This window comes from Ahaetulla prasina, chromosome 2 (genome assembly GCF_028640845.1).
Source record: "Ahaetulla prasina isolate Xishuangbanna chromosome 2, ASM2864084v1, whole genome shotgun sequence".
NCBI classification, from domain to species: Eukaryota; Metazoa; Chordata; class Lepidosauria; order Squamata; family Colubridae; genus Ahaetulla; species Ahaetulla prasina.
The window spans coordinates 157,751,190-157,771,203 of NC_080540.1; the positions used below are offsets into that span (position 1 = coordinate 157,751,190).

Below are 20,014 nucleotides of genomic sequence, written 5' to 3' on the forward strand. Positions count from 1 at the left end.
CACCACCCAGGGAGATGGATCCATGCCCATAATTTGGGGAAGACCTTTTCTGGAGAAAGGCAAGGAGGGAGGGTGAGATTCCTGCCTGAGGCTGCTTACCAGGTTGCCCCAACATGTTGGCAAAGCGTCGGTCGGTGCTGAGGGAGGGATACAGCTCCATCCAAGTGGACATGGAGTGAAGGCGTCCGCTTTCGTGAAGCTCGTCCAAGAAGGCCTGAGCAAGAAGCAGCCTGGTTATTCTACGATAGAGTGAGAGAGATCAGGGAGTCAGCCCCTCCCCCAGTCACAGGCCCTGCCAGGGAGGCCACGTGCCCCAAAGCAGGCCCTGAAGCCCACCTCCCTCTGCCCTGACACAGAGGTTTCTTCAAAGACTTCCTTCCATCTACCTTTCCAACGCCCATCTGGAAACTCAAGACATTTCATATACCATAGAGCAGGGGTCTCTGACCTGGGCAACTTTAAAACTTGTGGACTTCAACTCCCAGAGTTCCTCAGCCAGCTCTGCTTTCTGAGGAATTCTGGGAGTTGAAGTCCACAAGTCTTAAAGTTGCCCTGGTTGGAGACCCCTGCCATAGAACACTCCATATACAGTATGAAGGAAGGAAGAAAAAAGCAGGAAGCAAAGACTCTGGGATGAACTGCAAAATTTGACTTGAGAAGTACAAGTTTTAAAAAAAAGCTAGTGTCAGAATTTTGCCCCCAGTTCCTGAAAAACTTACACTCCTGTGTTCCGGCCTCTTTATCATACTTCCCTGGAGATGTCTGGACAATTATTGTGCAATTTGCATTACAGTTTGCCGTTTTCCAGAGTGTCCAGGCAATGCCATGTGCAGAGAACTCATATTTTCCACACTGATACACCTGCCATGCTCTACTCTCATTTTAAGTACAGGTAGCGCTCCACAATTGAGCCCCAAATTTCCATTGCTAAACAAGACACTCATTAAGTGAGTTTTGCCCCCATTTTACAACTTTTCTTGCCATAGTTAATAAGTGGATCACTGCAATTGTTCAAGTTAGTAACGCTGTTCTTAAGTGAATCTGGCTTCTCTGTTGGCTTTGCTTGTCAGAAGGTCACAAAAGGCAAACGCATGACCCTGGGACACTGCCACCGTCATAAATATGAACCAGTTGCCAAGTGTCCAGATTTTGATCATGTGAAAGTGAAGGTCAAATGTGAAAAATGGTCATCAGTGCCATTTTCAGTGCCGTGTTCAGTAAATCTATACATTCACAAAATGAATGTTTGTAAGTGAGGACTACCTGCGATTAAAAAAGTGACAGTAAGAGAAAACAATCATGCAGCATTCCAGGAGGCACAAAAATATGTGAGAAAATAGGACTGGTGAGATATACTGGAACGATCATCACGTATGAGGATGAAGTGGCTCTTTTCTCTACCACAGTAACACTCAGCCAGTGTGGCCAACAATCAGGAGTACTAAAAGTTGTTGTTCAGGGGTATCTAGAGCAGACATGGGCATTTTACGCACACATACCCGGGCCATATATGGCCCTTTGGCTGCCCCTATCCAGCCCACGTGAGATCAATCGGAAATTAGAAATCAAATTAAAATAAGGATACGCAACGTGACTCCACATTTTCACATTCTTATAGTAACATGTAAATTCTAACCCAGGGGAAGTCAACCTTTTTATACCTACTGCCCACTTTTATATCTGTGTTAGTAGTAAAATTTTCTAACTGCCCACCAGTTCGTTCTCACTATCACAACTCTAACTGCATACTGACCAGTGCGACCGCAAACAAGAGCCTGCACCCTGTATCATTGTCTGTGCATGCCTCTCGCGCATCGTGGATTGGGTTTGGGGGAGGGGCGTTGGCTACCAACTCTGTTTGTCTGTTACAGCTGGGTGGTGGTGGTGGGGATGCGCGAGCTATTCTGGGACGAGGCTCTTTTGTTTGCGAACGCACTACAGCACCATTACAGCACTATAGCACGTAAGTTTCACTTACGTAATGTGAACTAAACTTATGCGCGGGCAATACAAATAGCATATTTTCAGAAATTTAAATTGTCACGGGGAATTTTATGAAAAACTAATGAAAATTTTTTTAAATAATGCTATGAAAATTTTTTGAAAAGTCAATTAAATTAAAAAAAAGGAAAGTGCTTCAGTATCGGACAAAACCCCTACCGCCCACCATGAAAGCTGGAACGCCCACTAGTGGGCGATAGGGAAAAAGTTGACTACCGCTGTTCTAACCAATAGCAGCTAATTCAAACCATAGAATTTGGTACTTTTAATTTTTTTTATTTTTTATTTTTTTGTTTACATTTATATCCCGCCCTTCTCCGAAGACTCAGGGCGGCTTACAGTGTATAAGGCAATAGTCTCATTCTATTTGTATATTTTTACAAAGTCAACTTATTGCCCCCCCAACAATCTGGGTCCTCATTTTACCTACCTTATAAAGGATGGAAGGCTGAGTCAACCTTGGGCCTGGTGGGGCTTGAACCTGCAGTAATTGCAGGCTGCTGTGTTTTTAATAACAGGTTATCTTACAGCCTGAGCCACACCGCGGCCCTTATATAAAATTTATATTAATTTTATAAAGTGATAAAATTAATATTGAGCAAAATTCAGTTCAGCCCATTGGTTCAGCTCTCAGGAGCAGTCCCAGTTTCTCATGTGGCCTCTTGGAAAAATTAATTGCCCACCCCGGTTTTACTGGGTCACGCTTGTCTGCCTTTATTATATCACTTGTGGTGCTCTATTGGGGCTTTTATCATCCTCCTCCTCTTTTAACGACCCCATAATCCCTTGTGGGGTGGAGTCTGGGCAACTGAATGGAGCTGAGTGTTTACTGACCGGATACCCTTCCTGTCACCAATGCAGAGTTTTTTTCAGCCGATATTTCCCAGTGTGCCCAGAGAGAGAAATATCTGCTTTTACCTAGGATCGAACTCTATTGGGGCTTTTATGTGCTTCCAAAATCCAAGTAATCCTCACACTGGAGCTACTCGTTTCTCCTCCCTTAAATAAAAGCAACACATTTTCTCAATTTCTCCTGCTTAGCTTTTTTTCTCATTTGAAGAAAACAATTTGGGGAAAAAATGGATCAAAAGGGACTCTGCAAATATTGGGAGAAAGGAACAGGGGCATTCTGCAGTAGCAGTCCAGGTCTCTGAAATTGATTAGGCAAATGCAAGAAAGCTTCATATAGGGAGTATAAAATGGGCACCAGTATTTATGGCTCCATCTTAACTGTTTATCAGAAGCAAGAAAGCACTCCATATAGGTAATCCTCAACTTACAACAGTTCATTTAGTGACTATTCAAAGTTATACCAGCACTGCAGCATCCCCATAGTCATGTGATCAAAGTCCAGACACTTGACAATTGACTCATATTTATGACAGCGGCAGTATTCTGGGGATCATGTGATCACCTTTTGCAACCTTCTGACAAGCAGAGTCAATGGGGAAGCCAGGCTCCGTGTCATTAACCACAACAATGATTCATTTAACAACTGTTAGCAAAAAGGGTTGTGAAATGGGGAAAATTTCATTTCACTAAGCAACAGGAATTTTAGGCTCCACTGTGGTCGTGAGTTGAGGACTACCTGTATTTGCCTGTAAATAAAAAAACAAAACACATACAAAACAGAGTTTGCAATTTGGGAGGCAGGAGAATCTGCAATGATGGAAAAAGATGAGCACAGGGGAAGAGAAAGCGCTACCCCTGGTTGTGCTGCAAATCTGCGGGAAGGTCCATGAACAAAAACTGAGATTTTCTGAAGCAGCGTTTCCCAACTTTTAAGAAATATGGACTTGCAACTGCTGAAATTCTCCAAGTAGTCGTTGCTGGCTGGGGAATTCTAGGAGTTGGAAGTCCACCACTTCTTAAAAGTTCCCAAGGTTGGGAAACACTGCTTTGAAGGGTTCAAAGTCAATGGGAATTCCTTTTAACTATGACAGAAGCAATAACTGGCAATTATATGAGCCCTCTCTCTGCCAGCATCTCCTCCCACTCACTTTTATTCAAAAACTAAAGACAGCCAACACTGTTAGGAAGCTAGTCCTTTTCTGGAATCGTAATCAAATAATTAGCTAGCTACAGACAGGCCAAAACAAAATAGTGACAAGTAATGTTCCAGGGCTATTAAAAAATGATTTCTTTCTTTCCTGGTTTGTGAAAATTTTGATCTATTTATCTTCAGGTGATGGACAATAGAAACACTAAATGATGATCATTCTAGATTAATCTTCATCTGAGCAGCCTTGTTCAATATAACGCTCTTCAAATGTGTTGGCGAACAGGTATTAGGATACCCAGCTACCATGGCTGTTGGGAAGTCTGAAGTTTTATTCCTAAAATATCTAGCAAACACTAGGATAAAAAAAGGCTGGATCAGTCCATTCACCATTTAGCTCACTATGGATTGTGACAGTAATAGTAAAAATTTTCCTATCATTTGTTACCTGACTCTTTTAATTAGATTTTCCCAATTTGGGTGCCCTTCTGATGCCCAGATTCAAATCCTGGAATCTCTCAGTTAATATGGTCATTGTTGAAAATTCTGCAGGTTGACTACACCTTTGGATCCCAACAGCTTGAAGATTGCCTTGAATTGTTTCAAGTGCTGATGCCCAAAATCTATAAGGCATGGAATCCTTGTCACTGTTCTTGCTCTGCGAGACAAACCGCACTCTTCTTTCCAAAGAACCCCCAGCAAAAGCCTCCTTGACTCGTGGGCTGCGCTTGCAAATACCTGGAAGGCTTCCCTGTTCTTCCGCTGCTGACGCCTCTCTCGTAATCGACCCCGTTCACGTTCCTCCTCCTCCTCCCTCTCCAACGTCCGGATGTGTTCCTCAAAGCAGATTAAGGCATCCTCCTTGTCCATGTCTGAAAGAGGGAAAGTTGGGAGCAGGCCAGGCTGAGCTAAGCGATAAAACCATGGTGACCCCAGGAGGAAAAGTACAAGATTATTCTGTAATGAGAGGTTGTCAGGATTCAGGCACAGACAAAGGGGAAGAGAGCATAAGAGAGTCCCCTGTGAATGAAGGCTCTAAGCATGGAGTGTTGTCCTACCTAAGATGGGAAGTTGTGGCCCGGCCTGTCAGCAGGGCAGCAGACAGGCCCAGCGTTTGAAATGTTACGACCAGGGTGGGCTCCTGGGGGTTCGGGAGAACCTCTAGCTAAGATTCTGTGCAGTTCGGAGAACCCCCAAATCCCACTCCTGGCTGGCCTCTCCCACCCCTCCTCTCCCCTCCCAGGAGTCCCCACGTACAGGGGGATTTGGATGCAGGTAAGTGCAGGGCACGTAGAGAGGCTCGGGGAGGGCAAAAAACGGGTCTACCAGAAGTTCAGGAAGGCCAGAAATGGACCCGTTTCTGGCCTCCAGAGAGCATCTGGAGTCTGGGGAGGCTGTTTTCGCCCTCCTGGAGGCTCGAGGAAAGCTTCCAGAGTCCAAGGAGGGCAAAAACACCCCGCCCCTGCCATGGTGCAGGAGGCCAACTAGGCCACGCCCACCCAGCAACTGGGCAGAGAACCCCTTGCTAAAATTTTTGAAGCCCACGCCTGGTTAGGACAGCTTGTTACACTTCTAGAATTAAGCTTTTGTGACTTCTAACAGGTAGCAATTAGATACACTGCCCAAATAACCTACATTATGGCTTAATGCGATGATATATGGTTCCCATAGTGTGTGAAGACAAGAGTTAGAAAGATGAAGGTAAGAGGAACCCCGGGGCAATGAGTTGGTGGAAGAGGACTCACTTTGCAAGTCTTCGTCTTCGGCAAAGCTGGGGTTGTCCATGAGGTACTGCTGGGCCTCAGACCAAGTGGTCTGGAAGCTGACACGGCTCATGCTGTCCAGGATACTCTTCAGAGCTTGAATGTTCCTTTTGCGGAGCTGCTTGGCATGCTCCTGGGTGGGATGGAAGGGGCAGCGTTAACGCTAGGACTGTGGGTTTTTCTGCTTGTGAGGGGCAGGGCAAGGGACGGAAGTGCCAGGATGTCACAGTGCAAACCGCAACCTTTTCGTAAGTGAGGACAGACACATATATGTAAGGGGCGGGGCTTTTGTCAAAACAACTTCATAATTCAGATGAAACCGTGGATTGGACTCTTTGTGGATGCTGGTGGCAGGAATTGATTCCTGCCCTCAATTTCTGGGAGCAAGTATCAGGATTAGTTTTTCTGCTGTTACTCAGGAAGGAAGGCTATGGGGGAAGGATGATGCCTGGATTTTTTTTTTTACTGCTATCAAGAACTCCCGCCCTTGACTTTACCTTCTCTTTCTTGGCCAGAAAAAAAAGAACGTCATCGTAGATCTCCTTGCGATCCCTTTCAGGCACCACGGCCCACACTTCCAGCTCACCGAACATTTGCTCAGCTTTCCTGAGGAGGGAAAGAAAAAAGAACGTCATCGTAGATCTCCTTGCGATCCCTTTCAGGCACCACGGCCCACACTTCCAGCTCACCGAACATTTGCTCAGCTTTCCTGAGGAGGGAAAGAGAAAAGAAAGTTGGAGATGGAGGGTAGGGTGACAACCTTCAAGGGAGGACAAATAAAGATCCAAGGGCATCTTAGTCTACGAAGCAGCCAAAGTGAGGTGATCGGGGACATCCATGCTTGGAAGAACCAAGCAACAGTCCCTCTACTTTGATCTGGTGACAACAGAGTTGTGGCAACAGAAAAGAATAAGAGGGGTACCTGTAACAGAAACCTCCGGTTTCATGCCTAAACAGGGGAAACTGGACTGCTTAGCATAACCAAGGTAACATCTCTTTCCTGGTCTTCAAGCTGCAACCCTTTCAGCATTTACATCTCTTATTCTGGCCCACAGGAAATCCAGCAATAAATTCAAGGTTCATTACTGGAAAATGCCACTCCCTGTTCCTCAAAGCGCAAAGTCTCTGCCAGGTGCAGACATGCAACCTCGCAAAATTATTCATCCGTTACAGTTGATGCTATTCAAGGAACTGGGCCAGGCACACCTAACCTATTTCCTTCAAAGGATCCTTCAAGACCTAGCCAGGAAAAGACCAGTTCTCTTAGCAATCACTAAAACAGTCTTGAGAGGACCATCCAGGTTCCCAACCTTCCCCCGCTGGGTTGTTGTTCCACCAAGCATCCTGATCCTCGTGTACCTGTAGCGGGTGGTAGAATTCATTTTGCTGTGTTCTTCCAAGAAGCGCTGCAGTTCTTCCTTTGCCTCCTTTGCCCGCAGCCGGGCCTCTTCCTTTTCTTCCTTGTCCCGTTGAGCCTTGTAGGCATTGAATGCCTGCTTCTTCTCACTCAGCTTGGGCAAAGCACTGGGACACACAGAAGCCGGAGGTCAAGAGCTGGTTCACATGGACAACAGGCAAAGAAAAAAACAGGGGACCCAAAGTTCTAGTTTCCTGAGTGAGTAAATGAGATGGGTGGGCAGGGCGCTCCAACTGAGCTCTCTCTGTAGGGCTTTCAGCATACAGGTCTGCAGGTTGGACTCATTGTCCTGACAAGGGAGGGAGGGAACTAAATGCATCCACCCAGGATCATACCTGAAACGGGAGTCACTGCTAATAAGCTTCATGGCCTGTTCCCAGGATACACTAGCTGGAACACCCTAAAGCCAGAAAATGGGAGTATTTCAACCAAGCTGTACTATCTTCTCCTCTTGGACTACATCAGTTAGGCCTGAACTGCTTTAACTTGGTAGGCTCCTTCTTTTAACAACCCCCACCCATTTTATTTTATTTTTTACAAATCAGTCAGGGTATAACAAGTTTGGTGTTTTATTTTTCTTCTGCTTGAACTTTCAGGCAAAATATTTTCCTCTCCTCCCTGCTATCTGGCAAATAGATGATAGACAGACAGACAGACAGACAGATCGATCAGCCTGTCAGAGGGAGAGGTTCCCTGACATTGTTCTCCTATGGCAAGGAGAACAGATCGTTTTCACAGTGGAAAGCACTCGGGACACAAAACTTCCCACCATTTTCCTGGCAGGGTAAGCAACGGGCATAAGAAATGTTATCATTGACAAACTGGCTCCGATTCCTAGGAAGGCTCTTTAATTCCCATCCTCCTTTCTCTTCTCCAATTATTACCTTGTCTTTGAGCAGCTCCTTAAAAGCTTGTTTAGCTTCCTCTTTGTTGCTCCAGGCATTGCCACTGCCACGATCTTCTTCATCTCTCCGGAGGGGATCGCAACTGCCCAAGGAAAAGCAAAGCAGTTGGACAAAACATGAAGTCAAGCTTCAATTGAGGCTTAATAGTTCAACAGATCACTGCTAGGAATTCCAGGTGGACGGTGCAGCCTTTCATACAGATAAATCGGCAGATGAATGGAGGGGAGCTCCATCTCTCTGCCTTTTCTACCACTCTATTTGTCCCTCAATCCACAGTTTGAAAACCTAGGCAGGCTTAGTCTGGCATTCCTTGATCTGATGCTTTCCTGATGGGCTGGAGTAGAGAGATCCCACTATCTGCTAGACCAGTACTCTCAACCTTGGCAGCTCTAAGATATGTAGACTTCAACTCCCAGAATCCTATTTATTTTACATACTTTTTTACATCCGGGGAGTCCTCAACTTACAATCACAACTGAGCCCAAAATTTATGTTAAGTGAGACATCTGCTAAATGAGCTTTGCCCAATTTTACGACCTTTCTTGCCACAGCTGTTAAGTGAATCACTGCCGTTGTTAAGTTAGTCATATGGCTGTTAAGGGAATCTGGCTTCTCGACTGACTTTGCTTATCGGAAGGTCGCAAAAGGGGATCACATGACCCTGGGACGCTACAAAGGTCACGAATATGAGTCAGTTGACAAGCGACTGAATTTTGATCACACAACCATGGGGATGCTGCAATGGCCATAAGTGTGAAAAATGGTCGTAAGTTGCTTTTTTCCGTTGTTTTTTTTTTGAACGGTCACTAAATGAACTGTTGTAAGTCGAGGACTACCTGTAGTTCTATGATTTATTTTGTATCTTTTTAACTTGCTCAGTGTTGAATGTTATATGTCTGTAACTTGAAGGTGCTTCTGACACAAATAAAGAAAAAACTCCCAGAATTCCCCACACAGGCTGGATAATTCTGGGGGGTTGGAAGTCCACAGATCTTAAAGAGTGGCTAAGATTGTGTTAGAAACCTGGTGACGGCCTGGCTATAGATTAACATCTTCCCTCTACTGTCCCCTCTTCTCGAATTACCTGCTGATGACTTCCTCCTCAACAGCACCTGGGACTCCCTCAGTCCCTGGGGTCTCTTCAACACCCCCAGTGGCTTCCGTGTCTGAGGTGGCTGCGGAAGAAGGGGTGGGACTGGCAGGACCCGACAACGGCGGCTCCGGTTGCTGAGGTAGCTGTTGCCTCCTGGGAAGGAAGAAGATGGCAGCTGTGAATATTTTTCAGCAGGACAATACAAGCCCGATTGATTGCACAGTTTAGAGAACTTTCCACACAATGGATTCCAGCCAGCTCTATCTCATCAAGAAAAGGAAAATGAGAGAAGAGACATAGGACTAGTCTCAACCGGTCAGAACCTCACTCAGCCCCTTTTGGGGATTCTGCGTTTCCAGGGGGATGCTGAGCATTTTTCAGTTCCTTGCCACCATCAAGTAGAATTAGAAATAGAAATTTTATTTGCAAGCAAAATGGCAAAGCTCAGCTTTTCTGAAGGTTGTGTAACCCAGATGCCAGGTTCAGCAGATCTTTGAGAGAAGATGAATCAACCTCTAGGGGAGGCTTGGAAATAAAAGGAAGTCCTCAGCCCTGCCACTGCTCGCTCCGTGCCCATGTCTCATGGGGCAAACCCTGCTGGGTAGGCCTGCCTTTTCTCCTGCCCAGCCCGCTCTTTGAGCTCTTCTTGATGTAATCTGCTTCCGGGAACTTACTCTGCTTCCTCCTCTTCCTCCTTGATCAATGCTGAAGGACAAAAACAGGAAAAGGTTATCAGAGGAAGGTTGTGGGAAGCAGGATCCCACCCTAGATGTGATCCTGGAGACCCTCACCTTCAATGTCATCTAGCTCTCGTGGCCTGGTCCAGCGTGATTCCTTGCTCTGAGTGTTGTAGTAATAGGATTTCCCAGTTTCTGAGCGATACTCACGCCAAGGACAGCGTGACAGTAAGATCTGCAGAAGCAAAAAATTTTTTTAGCAAATGTAGTGTGTGTGTGTGTTTTGTGGGGTAAAGATCCAGAACCTTTTATCCTTTTCTGAAAAATTATGCACTGATGGACCAATCCGTACCTATAATCAAGCTTGCCTGTCTCAGTTAATGAACTGCTTCCTTTTCTGCGTTCATACAATACCCTGAAATCATAACGTTAACCAAATGCCCCAAATGTTTAACCACAAAAGCTTTCTTTTCTATTAGCTCTGACTTGGTTGTGAAGCCAAGAGCAACAGTTATATCCTGTGTCTTAAAAAGCATTTGGTTGTCTGCTTGAGAAACTGAATTTTGAGTGAGAACCAGTTTGGTTTCTTATTAAAGGGTTATTTACAAATTACACTTGTTGTTGCTGTTAGTTGCAAAGTCGTGTCCGACCCATCGCGACCCCATGGACAACGTTCCTCCAGGCCTTCCTATCCTCTACCATTCCCCGGAGTCCATTTAAGGTCATGCCGACTGCTTCAGTGACTCCATCCAGCCACCTCGTTCTCTGTCGTCCCCTTCTTCTTTTGCCCTCAATCTTTCCCAGCATTAGGCTCTTCTCCAGTGAGTCCTTCCTTCTCATTAGGTGGCCAAAGTATTTCAGTTTCATCTTCAGGATCTGGCCTTCTAAAGAGCAGTCATCAGAGAGCATTCTAAATTACACTTACTAAGGAGTTATTTTGCTAATGGCCATGTGATTCTTTTTTCATTTAATAATTCAACAATTCTTTCCTCACTTGGAAGTAAAGCTCCTGATAGCCTTCTAAAGCAGGGCTGTCAAACTCCCAGCTTGCGGGCCAGTTGCGTCACGTGCTGGCCACGCCCATGCTCAGTTTAGCGAAGGGGGAAAAAGTTCTGATATATCATGTGCCGCCACCATGACAACATGAATTTGATACCCCTGTTCTTAAGCATGTATCTGGTTCACATCCAACCAATAGGAGCAAGTCCTGTAGTCAACAAATTCTCCCAGATTCCACAGGATAATCTGAGAGAATTTGATGGACATGGTTAGACTTGAAAGAGATTCTAACCCTATCAATTGCTGAATGCAGGAATGTTGGAATTGCAACTTCCCTGACAGATAGTTTCCAGGTTCCAATTAGCTACCCACAATGAAGTAGAATCCATCATGATCCATGGAGACTTTTTCATGCAGAAGCAACTCTTTGCTGGTAGAAAATTTCCCCCAAACATTGGTGGAGATCAGCCCCCTTGTAAATTCTAGCTGCTGGTTCTGGCCCTGTCTTCAGGAACAAACCTGTTCAGTTCAGTTTAATCTCTTGTATCCCATATCTTGAAATCTTCTCCATGCTATCCATTCTTCCTCTGAGTGACTGTTTTACAGTTCCTTATCGGACTAATCATCTCCTGTGTTTATATTCCAGGAATTCTTAGGATTATGACTCCAACCCTACTTTTTAGAAGAAACACCAGATGGGATTGCTGCCTGAGATGGCTGGTTTTCACTTATCAGCGATCCAATACAAGAGGGGGGAAAATCAATGTCTAAGTTGCTCCAGCAACCAAACATAGGAACAACTCTCACCTCTGCCTTAGACTTGAGTTCATCTGGCTTTTCCCAACTTGATTGTTTGGTTTCTGCATTATAATAATAGATCCGCCCGTCAGGGGCTTTATGATCGCTCCATGCTGGCTTCTGTAAAGAAAATTCAAACCGAACCAAATCAAGCTGAGATCCAGTTGGGCAAATATCCACAAATAGCCCCCCCACCCCGCATTCCGAACAGAGACTGATTCAGAGAAGAGAAACCACTATTCTGTGAATCACAGTGTTTACTTCCAACGAAAGCACAAAAACAAAAAGGCAGCTTTGTAGCTTTTATGAAGTTGTGTGAGCAACATCTAAAGCAAATCTCCTGATTGGGGAGGAGATATTTAGGGGAAGGTTAATAAGAACCGTTTCCCACTGTTAAAGTACAAAAATGGAAAAGTCAGCATCTGGATCTTCCTAGAAGAGGCAGAAAAATGATGAAGACTGCAACAGCAACCATAGGAATACTCTAGAACTAAACTGATTACCTAGCTCTTCCTTTTCTGTGGGCACTCCAACAAGACCCCGCTCCAATTCAATAACCCTGTCAATAACCCTGTGAGATAGGCTAGGCTGAGACCTAATGACTGAGGTCAGCCAGAGAACTTTTATGCTTCAAAATGGAATTGAACCTAACCAAACACTTCACTCTCTACTCTTGAGATTCTCTTGAGCTTATTCTGCAGAAGATACGTTAAGTTGGATTTGAGGTGTGAATTCTGAGTTAATTTCTTGTAGCCCGGAAAATAAACTCACTGGATTTTCCATCCCCTTTTGCTAACTCTGCTATTTGCAAAATGCTTCTTCTAGCTTCCCCTTTACTCTAACCACTGAAGTCCTTTGCCATCATCGAGACCTCACATACATCTTTATTTTTTTTTCCCCTGGGCCTTGTAAGGCACTCCATTTATTGTCTTGGAGAGGAAGGGTAGCTTTTTTAAAATTTATTTCTGAACATCTAATACTAGAGAAGCAGCGTAGGGAAACTGGGCAAAGAATCAAGACTACACTGTTTCCTGGGATAAAACACTAACATAGTTAGGAGTCTCTCTCCAGATGTTCATCATCTGTGCTGGTCATGATCACCAGCACAAAACAATGGAGCTCTTTAGCTTCCTGATGCGCCTTCTGTGAACCATGTTTGGATCAGTGGAATGCCAACATGCAACTCTGTTTTGCATCCTGGAACAAAAAGAGAGGACATCAAGAAACCAGATGCCTTTTCCCCACTGAGACTTTTTACCTTTCGGCCCGTATCCAACACTGGAGATCCACCAAGAATTACATTTTGTTGCAAAGCACCTGCCAGCGGATTGGGGATCTGAAATTTAAAGCGGCGTTTAAATTTAAAACAGAAGAGGAGAAATGAAATAAAATAAAATAAATCCCTGAATACAGGGGAGAGGAAGGAGAAACAAAGGAGGAAAGGACAAGTTGTTTGTTTCATTCATTCATTTAGAAAATATTATTGGCCACCCATTTTACCTCAGGATAACTCTGTTTTAGTGCTTAATTTTATATTCCTACCAGTCATCCTTCCCCAATTTGGTAGCAACTTTACAACTGCTATCCCACCTGGCGTGTTCTTAATCCTCAACCCCCACAACTAAGGGCCGTGCCTATTGGGACAATGGAAGTGGCAAAAGACAGAAAAGAAAGCCTAGATTATAAGAAAGACAGAAAGGCTAGATCAAAACCACAAAGAGTACCAATACATCCCTAGTGTCTCTACCAAAAACACAATTTTGGACTTTCCACCTTTCTGTCATCTTTAATTGTAGGTAAACAGTTCAACCTGCCCCTGCTTTCGGTTTTAAGTAGATTTGTTCAATGGTTAGCTTTACAGAATAGATCAGTCCAATAAATACACATGAGGCTTATGGCATTGGGTGAACCCAATCAATTTCAAGCAAAGTTAAACAAACTATGCTTTGACATCTCTGTAAGAAAAATATAGATGTTACTCCATACTTTGAAGAGCTATTTATCATTTTGAAAACCTCATGATGCATTTAATTCCTTACATAATTCCTTAACTCCACATCTAGGAAAGCATTTGTCCAGATACTCACCACAGGTGGTGCTTGAGTCACTGTGGCTAGAAAAAAAGAACAGAGCTTAGAAAAGTGGAAGAATTGTGGTCAGGGATCACTCACAGAAGAGACCCTACTGTCCTGCAGAGAAGCAGCAGGTGCCAGGGACAGCAAATAGGGCAAACATAGGATCTTAAGATGAATTTGTTGGGTCAAGCCAGTGGCCTGTTTAGTCCAACTTTCTGGTCCAGGAAAGCCAAGCTGATGCCTCCAGGAAGCAGGGTTTCACTGGGCCCTTATTGTATGAGAGGCAATTAGGATGGTTCGCTTGGAATGGAAGAGGATGATATATCTTTGAACCCCATGATGCATTTAATTCCTTACATAGTTCCTTAATTCCACATCTAGGAATTACTGACACAAAATACAAACTAGAGTGAGAAATACAGTTGCAATAAAGAACCAGCTCATGTAGTGTTGCCAATACCTACCTCTCTTCTCCATTCAGAACTTTAAAAATTGTACAAGGGGGAGAAACTCAACTGATGCAGCCTACATTCAGTCAAGTATGCAAAGATAAAAAGGCCCAAATCTCTTTTGCTGGAGGAAACACACCAGATTTAACAAGTATCTCTTGAGCTAGGTCACACCAAAGCTATATTTAAACCCATCCCTGAAGATACTCACTGTTGGATGGGTCGGTCACAGGAGCTGCCTATCAAAGAAAAAGTCAAATCAGATCAAGCAGCTTCAACTTATTTTTTCTTTTTCTTATCTTTCCTTTCATTCCTTATACTAGTGCTGGCCATGGTCAATCTTTCTCTATTGCACTTTGCTTTATTTATTCATTTTAACTTTAAAGAATGAAATCAAAAGTTTTATGTCAATTCATTAACTTTGTTATGGCTACTCATCAGCATTTTATGCAATTATAGAATATCAGAAAGTACAAAATAAAATGCACAGATTGTCAGGGTTGCAAGGAACACCCCCAACGAAATAAAGCTCTGAGGTTGAGGTTCCTCAAAGTTCCAATTTATTAGAGATGTCACGTTGGCACAGCTGAGAAAACCCAAAACTGAAAGCTTCCAGGTTTTCCACACCCAGTTGACAGTTGACAGTTCCGCCCCACACCCCCAAGTTCATCACATTGTCCAATCAACTCTTCACACTCAATTGGATAGAGTCTTCAGGCAGTCTACATCAGACGCAGGCAAAAGTCCTTGAATACAGAATGTTGTTATGACTAACTTTCTACTGCTCCAACAACAACCCCCTCCCAACTTCCCCAGCTAAAATATGTGGCAGTTAAGAAGCAAAAAGAAAACTATCTTCCAAAACTGACACAGATGTTTCTTAAAATCAACAGAAATAAATGAAAGAATTTATTATAGAATTATAATACCAGAATTGGAAAAAAATTAAGACACCTAATATTAAAACTAATGAATTATTTTTTTCATGAATAGTAGAAGTAGAATCTAATAGTTTTTACAGCAGCAACAACAATATGTTTATCAGACTGCAAGCTGAGACCTCAAGTAGCTTACAATTACATTAAAAACAAAGAAAATAAATATTTGGGGAAAGGACAACTCCCACCCCACACTTTCAACAATCCCTCATAAGTCAAGGGGAGTGCAAAAACACACTTTGGCCTATCACTGTTTTGAAAAGCCAAATTTTCAAGGTTTTTTAAAGCATAGGAATGAATGCATGAACAAATGAACGAATGAATGAATGACAAAGAAAATATTAAGTCATTCTCTCTTCAAGCTGTTTGGGGGGATTTTGGTCTCCGAGTTTGTAAAACAGAGATGGGATTTTTCATCGTTCTCTCCATGGTCTAGGCTAGGGCTTTGGGGTATTGTGGTTTTGCAACAACTGGAGGACCATAATCCTAGTGCATGCCTGTTTCCTACCATGTTCAAGTGATGCTAAAGCCTAATCAGCTATGCTTACATCTCTGCACTAAACTCCACACCTGGATCACTTCATCATCCATCAACTGGGTGTGGTGTACCAAATGGTTAAACAGCATCATGTATCCGTTTCCAAATGAAAGAGGCAACCCTGTTATGAAGGGCACTGCAGTAGGGATGCAAGCTCTTGTGCCACGACTTATTCTAATTCCCTAAATCACTGTCCTTTTTGACACTCACCCCTCCAGAAACAGGAACAGGCCCAGCTGGCACCCCCGGCATAATCATCCCAGGCAGCATTGGTGGCACCATCGTGGGCATCTAGAGACAAAAGAGCAAACCAAGCCATTATATGTACTGCAAACTGGATGAACAAAAGGCAAAGAAAAACATGAACCAGCACTACCTGACCCAGGGGTGGTGGTCCAGGCATAGGTGGAATCAGAGGGGGAGGTGGCATCATGCCGGGGGGCATAGGCGGCATAGGAGGTGGCCGTGGTCCCATTGGGGGCAATCCCATGGGTGGAAACGGTGGTGGGATCCCAGGAGGAGGCATCTAGGAAGAAGAAAAGAAGCACATATACCTATCCCCAAAGCAGAATATATTCTGGACAAACCACAGACTAAGTCTCAATCCAGCAGCATTATACTTCAGGAAAGGATGCTGGTATGCTCAGCATTACATTTTTATAATCCTACCTCAGTTATGTGCAACTGGCAGCTTAGATAATGATCCCAAATCTACAATTTACCTTTATGAGCTAATCTGTAGATTATGGCCACTTAAATTCATGAATGGACCAGACTGAGGTAGACTGCACCACAGTAATTAATGCCCCAATAAATACATACAACTTCTTTGCTTCCTTTCCATCTGATGAATTTAGATCACAAATTAAATAAAATAAATAAATTCATTGGAAATAAATAATAAAACAACCAAATGAAATTCCATATTGTCATAGGAAGGATGAGTTTTTGTGTAATAATTAAGATCTGGATTTTATTTTTGAGGTAATTTCATGTTTCACTTTTTTTTTAAGCTTGGTTATTTTCATTTTATAACAGCACTTAGAAGATATAGAAAAAATTGACTTGGCTGCTTCCAAACATAGCAAAAGCGATTTCTGATCCCACCTCAAGTGCAGAAGCCATGAGCTTTCAACTCCCCAAACTGGAACCCAGTCAAAACACGCTTCAGGTTTGCTCCCATTTCTCTAGGCCTTGCAACCATAACCCAGAATAGACCAAGGACGCCTCTCATAATTTCCATAAAAACATTTAGGATACTGTTCAATACAACTTGCTTTATGGTGAACTTACAAATGGAGGGGGTAGAATTGGAGGCGGTGGCCGTGGGGCAGAAGGAAAAGGAGCCGGCTGCCCAGGACTGCCTGAATCTGGAGTTGACTGCAAGCATAAATACATAATAAAAGTATGAGTGGAGATGGAAGGGAAGAATAATTAATGAGTAAGAAAAGCAAAGGCAACTGAGATGTAAAACATTGGTGGTTGGGTTTGAGTAGAGCAAATCTCCATTTAGCCCTGAAGTTGATTGATGCTTGGAAGATATTCCATTCTTGATGAGAATGATGAGAGTTGTAGTTCAGCTGCCTGGAAGAAATCAAGTTGGAGAAACCAAAGCTAATTTCACTCATAATAAAAAAGAAACTTAAATGCTTTAGCAAAACTATAGTGAAAAACAGCGATACCTCAGTACTCATCATTAATTGGTTCAGGGAGACTCAATGGGTAGCAAAAGCAGTTGAGTACCAATCAAATTTTCCCCACAAGAAATAATGTAATGAGTCAGAAGGCAGCTGACAATGACAAGTTCTAGGTTGTGCATTGAGTACCAAACGAATGATGAAAACCAGGACAACATTTTCAAATCAAAATGCGTTGAATACCAAATTCAATGAGTTTCAAAGCAGTTGAGTACTGAGTACCAAGATATTGCTGTATTCCAAATCCTTGAGTTCAACCACCATTTTTCCAAGTCTGCATCCAGGAATTCTATTGACAGGAACTTCAAAAATCTAATTGTGCCAGTTCAGATTTCTAATGAAGGTGGACGGTAGTGTTTGGTAAGGAACACTTGTGTTCCTCCAGTATTTATTCCCCAAATATAGAAATCAACATCAACCCCATGAAGCCAAAGGGAAAAATTAACAGGAAAAAAAAAACTCTGTAAATTGCTGTCCTTTAGTGCAAAGTATGGATACAAAGAGACAATTAAATGCTGGGTCAGACCAAAACTTCACCTGCAACTTTCAGTGACTTGACAGAAAGCTTTATAAACAGACATATCTTCTCCCTCGGCCTGGTTTCGGTATCTGGCAATCATGCTTCCTTTTTACTGAAGACTCTCTTAGCTATTATGAGTAACAGCCACTGGTATATCTTTTTCTCCCTCAATTTTTCTGTGCCTATCAACCCACACGCTGCATTGATTGAAGCTGACAAGAATTATAGCTCAACACTGTCAAGCACTACCAGTTCCCTGCCCCATCTCTTAAACACAAATAAAATCATATACCAGTATCTCTATATCTCATAGAAATACATTCTTTGTAACCTAGATTGGGGCGCATTCCTTCATTCTACCATTTTCCTAAATCTAGTGCCCAGTGAGTCATTTCAAGTTCTTATCTCTCATTTGACAAACCTGCTCTTCAGATATCTCAGCTGCAATTCCATACTCCTCACTAAATGTCCTTGGTGGCTAGTCTTAGGCACTGCAGTCCAACATCTGGGAGGCCCACAAATTTCCCACCTCTGGGTCAGGTGACTTCATGAGAAAAGAGATGTCTAGGCCTGCTCCATTATCCCTCTCCTTGGGCATTACCGTAGTACATAAATATGGTTTTTCATAAATACATTTTACCCTGGAAAATATTCTAACCGATTGGTTGCCTTTTTCTACCTTCTGTTGTGCACTAATCATATTTTGGAAACAAACTATAGATTAAAAAGTATATACAGAGAGAGCAAAAGAGCAGGTTCCAGGAAATCTTCTATTAAAGTAAATAATATTTCCTGGAGCTGCAGTTCTTACTAGAATACCATCTCCTGTATACTTCTCAAAGACCAAGCATAGCTCTTGGCCTTCAAAATACCATAAGTTACCCCTGCTTTAAACAAAACAAAAAAGCTTATAGCAGACAGATAGTTGTAAGTTATGGCTATATATATTGGGATGAACAATCACAGCTGTATATTTGGATATAGTACTAAGTCTGCCCTGAATAAGTCAAGGTCCTATATTATGAAAAAGCAGTTTGTTTTTGTTTTGCTTGAAATTAAAACCTAGAAAGCTGCCTTATACAGGCTTAGATTCTTGGACCTTCTAGCCAATTTATCAATTTTTCCTGCTTTACTTGGAGAATGCACTTTCTAGAGGCAACTAGATGCTTCTCCACTGAACAATCTCATGAACAACCCTCAGAATTCATCTAAGGCTAGACTAGAATTCACACAGGTTTTAAAATATCTTGCATGGTAATTTAACAAAACGTCAGGCAGAAATTTATTTCCATGCATCTTCAACTCCCTTATCTTAACAATACTCTCATTCTCTCCAAAAGCTGTTCTGAAAATTCAGTCCACTCCTTCACATGGCGTTTTAGATTGCCCTGTGAGAAACGGCCTTCTTTTAACGCTTGCCTCTTTAAAGCATGCATCTATGTTTACGTTATACATACAGTTCACATAGAAAGAGCCATCCCACTCTCTGAACCTACAAATTCTTTTACAGGAAACCAACATCCACATAAAGTACACTCTTTCATATGGCCCTACTTTGACATACATATTTAAATGTACAAAAAAAAAAAACCATTCGCATGGCCTTGCACATCTGTGCCTCTTAGCCAGTGTCTCTGCCCATGCTGCATGCAGTCTTGATTGTGTGACCGTTATTAAATGGGTACATTCCCACGCGTCTAATTTATTTGCCTCCTGCTGGGGTTGAGGTGTCTGCAGGTGGTTGAAGATACAGAGAAGAAAACTGACAAAAATGCAGAAGACTTGAAGGTTGAGATCTCTGCTGGCCTTGACCAAAAAGGCTGCCTCAACTCATTCTAGTTTATCCTCGCGCTCAAGGGACGTTGCCCACTCAGATCCTGCTCTTGGAATAAGAAAAGGCAAAGGGATCTACATTTCGTGTGTGGATCTGCACCTATTCCTTGCCGTGGCTGCTTATGAATGCCTCGGTTTCGAGCTGGATGCTTCTGCAATTTCTCCGCACGGCGCACATCTCCCTCTCTCTCTCTCTCTCCCTCCGCTTGCCAAAGCCGGGAGCTTGCAGCCTCCCCGCTGCCCATCTTCATCCCGAACCCGGAGTCTACCTCCGGGGCTCCCCCAAAAAACCCGTTTACAGGCGCCCCGCCA

At 43.2% G+C, this 20,014-nt stretch overlaps 1 protein-coding gene across 1 annotated transcript in view; it reads right to left on the reverse strand.

Annotated features, from left to right (window-relative positions):
• Nucleotides 1-19,751, reverse strand: part of PRPF40B (pre-mRNA processing factor 40 homolog B) — a 28,763-nt gene extending 9,012 nt beyond the window's left edge. The window contains exons 1-18 of the mRNA XM_058165988.1: nucleotides 17,887-19,751; nucleotides 16,946-17,236; nucleotides 16,029-16,178; nucleotides 15,863-15,943; nucleotides 14,388-14,415; nucleotides 13,740-13,765; nucleotides 12,911-12,988; nucleotides 11,662-11,772; nucleotides 9,970-10,090; nucleotides 9,853-9,883; nucleotides 9,170-9,331; nucleotides 8,065-8,167; nucleotides 7,516-7,580; nucleotides 7,123-7,287; nucleotides 6,261-6,369; nucleotides 5,746-5,896; nucleotides 4,739-4,872; nucleotides 100-214 (exon numbers count right to left, since the gene is read on the reverse strand). Of these exons, the coding sequence (XP_058021971.1) occupies nucleotides 100-214; nucleotides 4,739-4,872; nucleotides 5,746-5,896; nucleotides 6,261-6,369; nucleotides 7,123-7,287; nucleotides 7,516-7,580; nucleotides 8,065-8,167; nucleotides 9,170-9,331; nucleotides 9,853-9,883; nucleotides 9,970-10,090; nucleotides 11,662-11,772; nucleotides 12,911-12,988; nucleotides 13,740-13,765; nucleotides 14,388-14,415; nucleotides 15,863-15,943; nucleotides 16,029-16,178; nucleotides 16,946-17,050 (1,735 nt within the window). The 5' untranslated portion in view covers nucleotides 17,051-17,236; nucleotides 17,887-19,751. The remainder of the gene's footprint in view (nucleotides 1-99; nucleotides 215-4,738; nucleotides 4,873-5,745; nucleotides 5,897-6,260; nucleotides 6,370-7,122; nucleotides 7,288-7,515; nucleotides 7,581-8,064; nucleotides 8,168-9,169; nucleotides 9,332-9,852; nucleotides 9,884-9,969; nucleotides 10,091-11,661; nucleotides 11,773-12,910; nucleotides 12,989-13,739; nucleotides 13,766-14,387; nucleotides 14,416-15,862; nucleotides 15,944-16,028; nucleotides 16,179-16,945; nucleotides 17,237-17,886) is intronic.
• Between the last annotated feature and the right edge of the window lie 263 nt (nucleotides 19,752-20,014).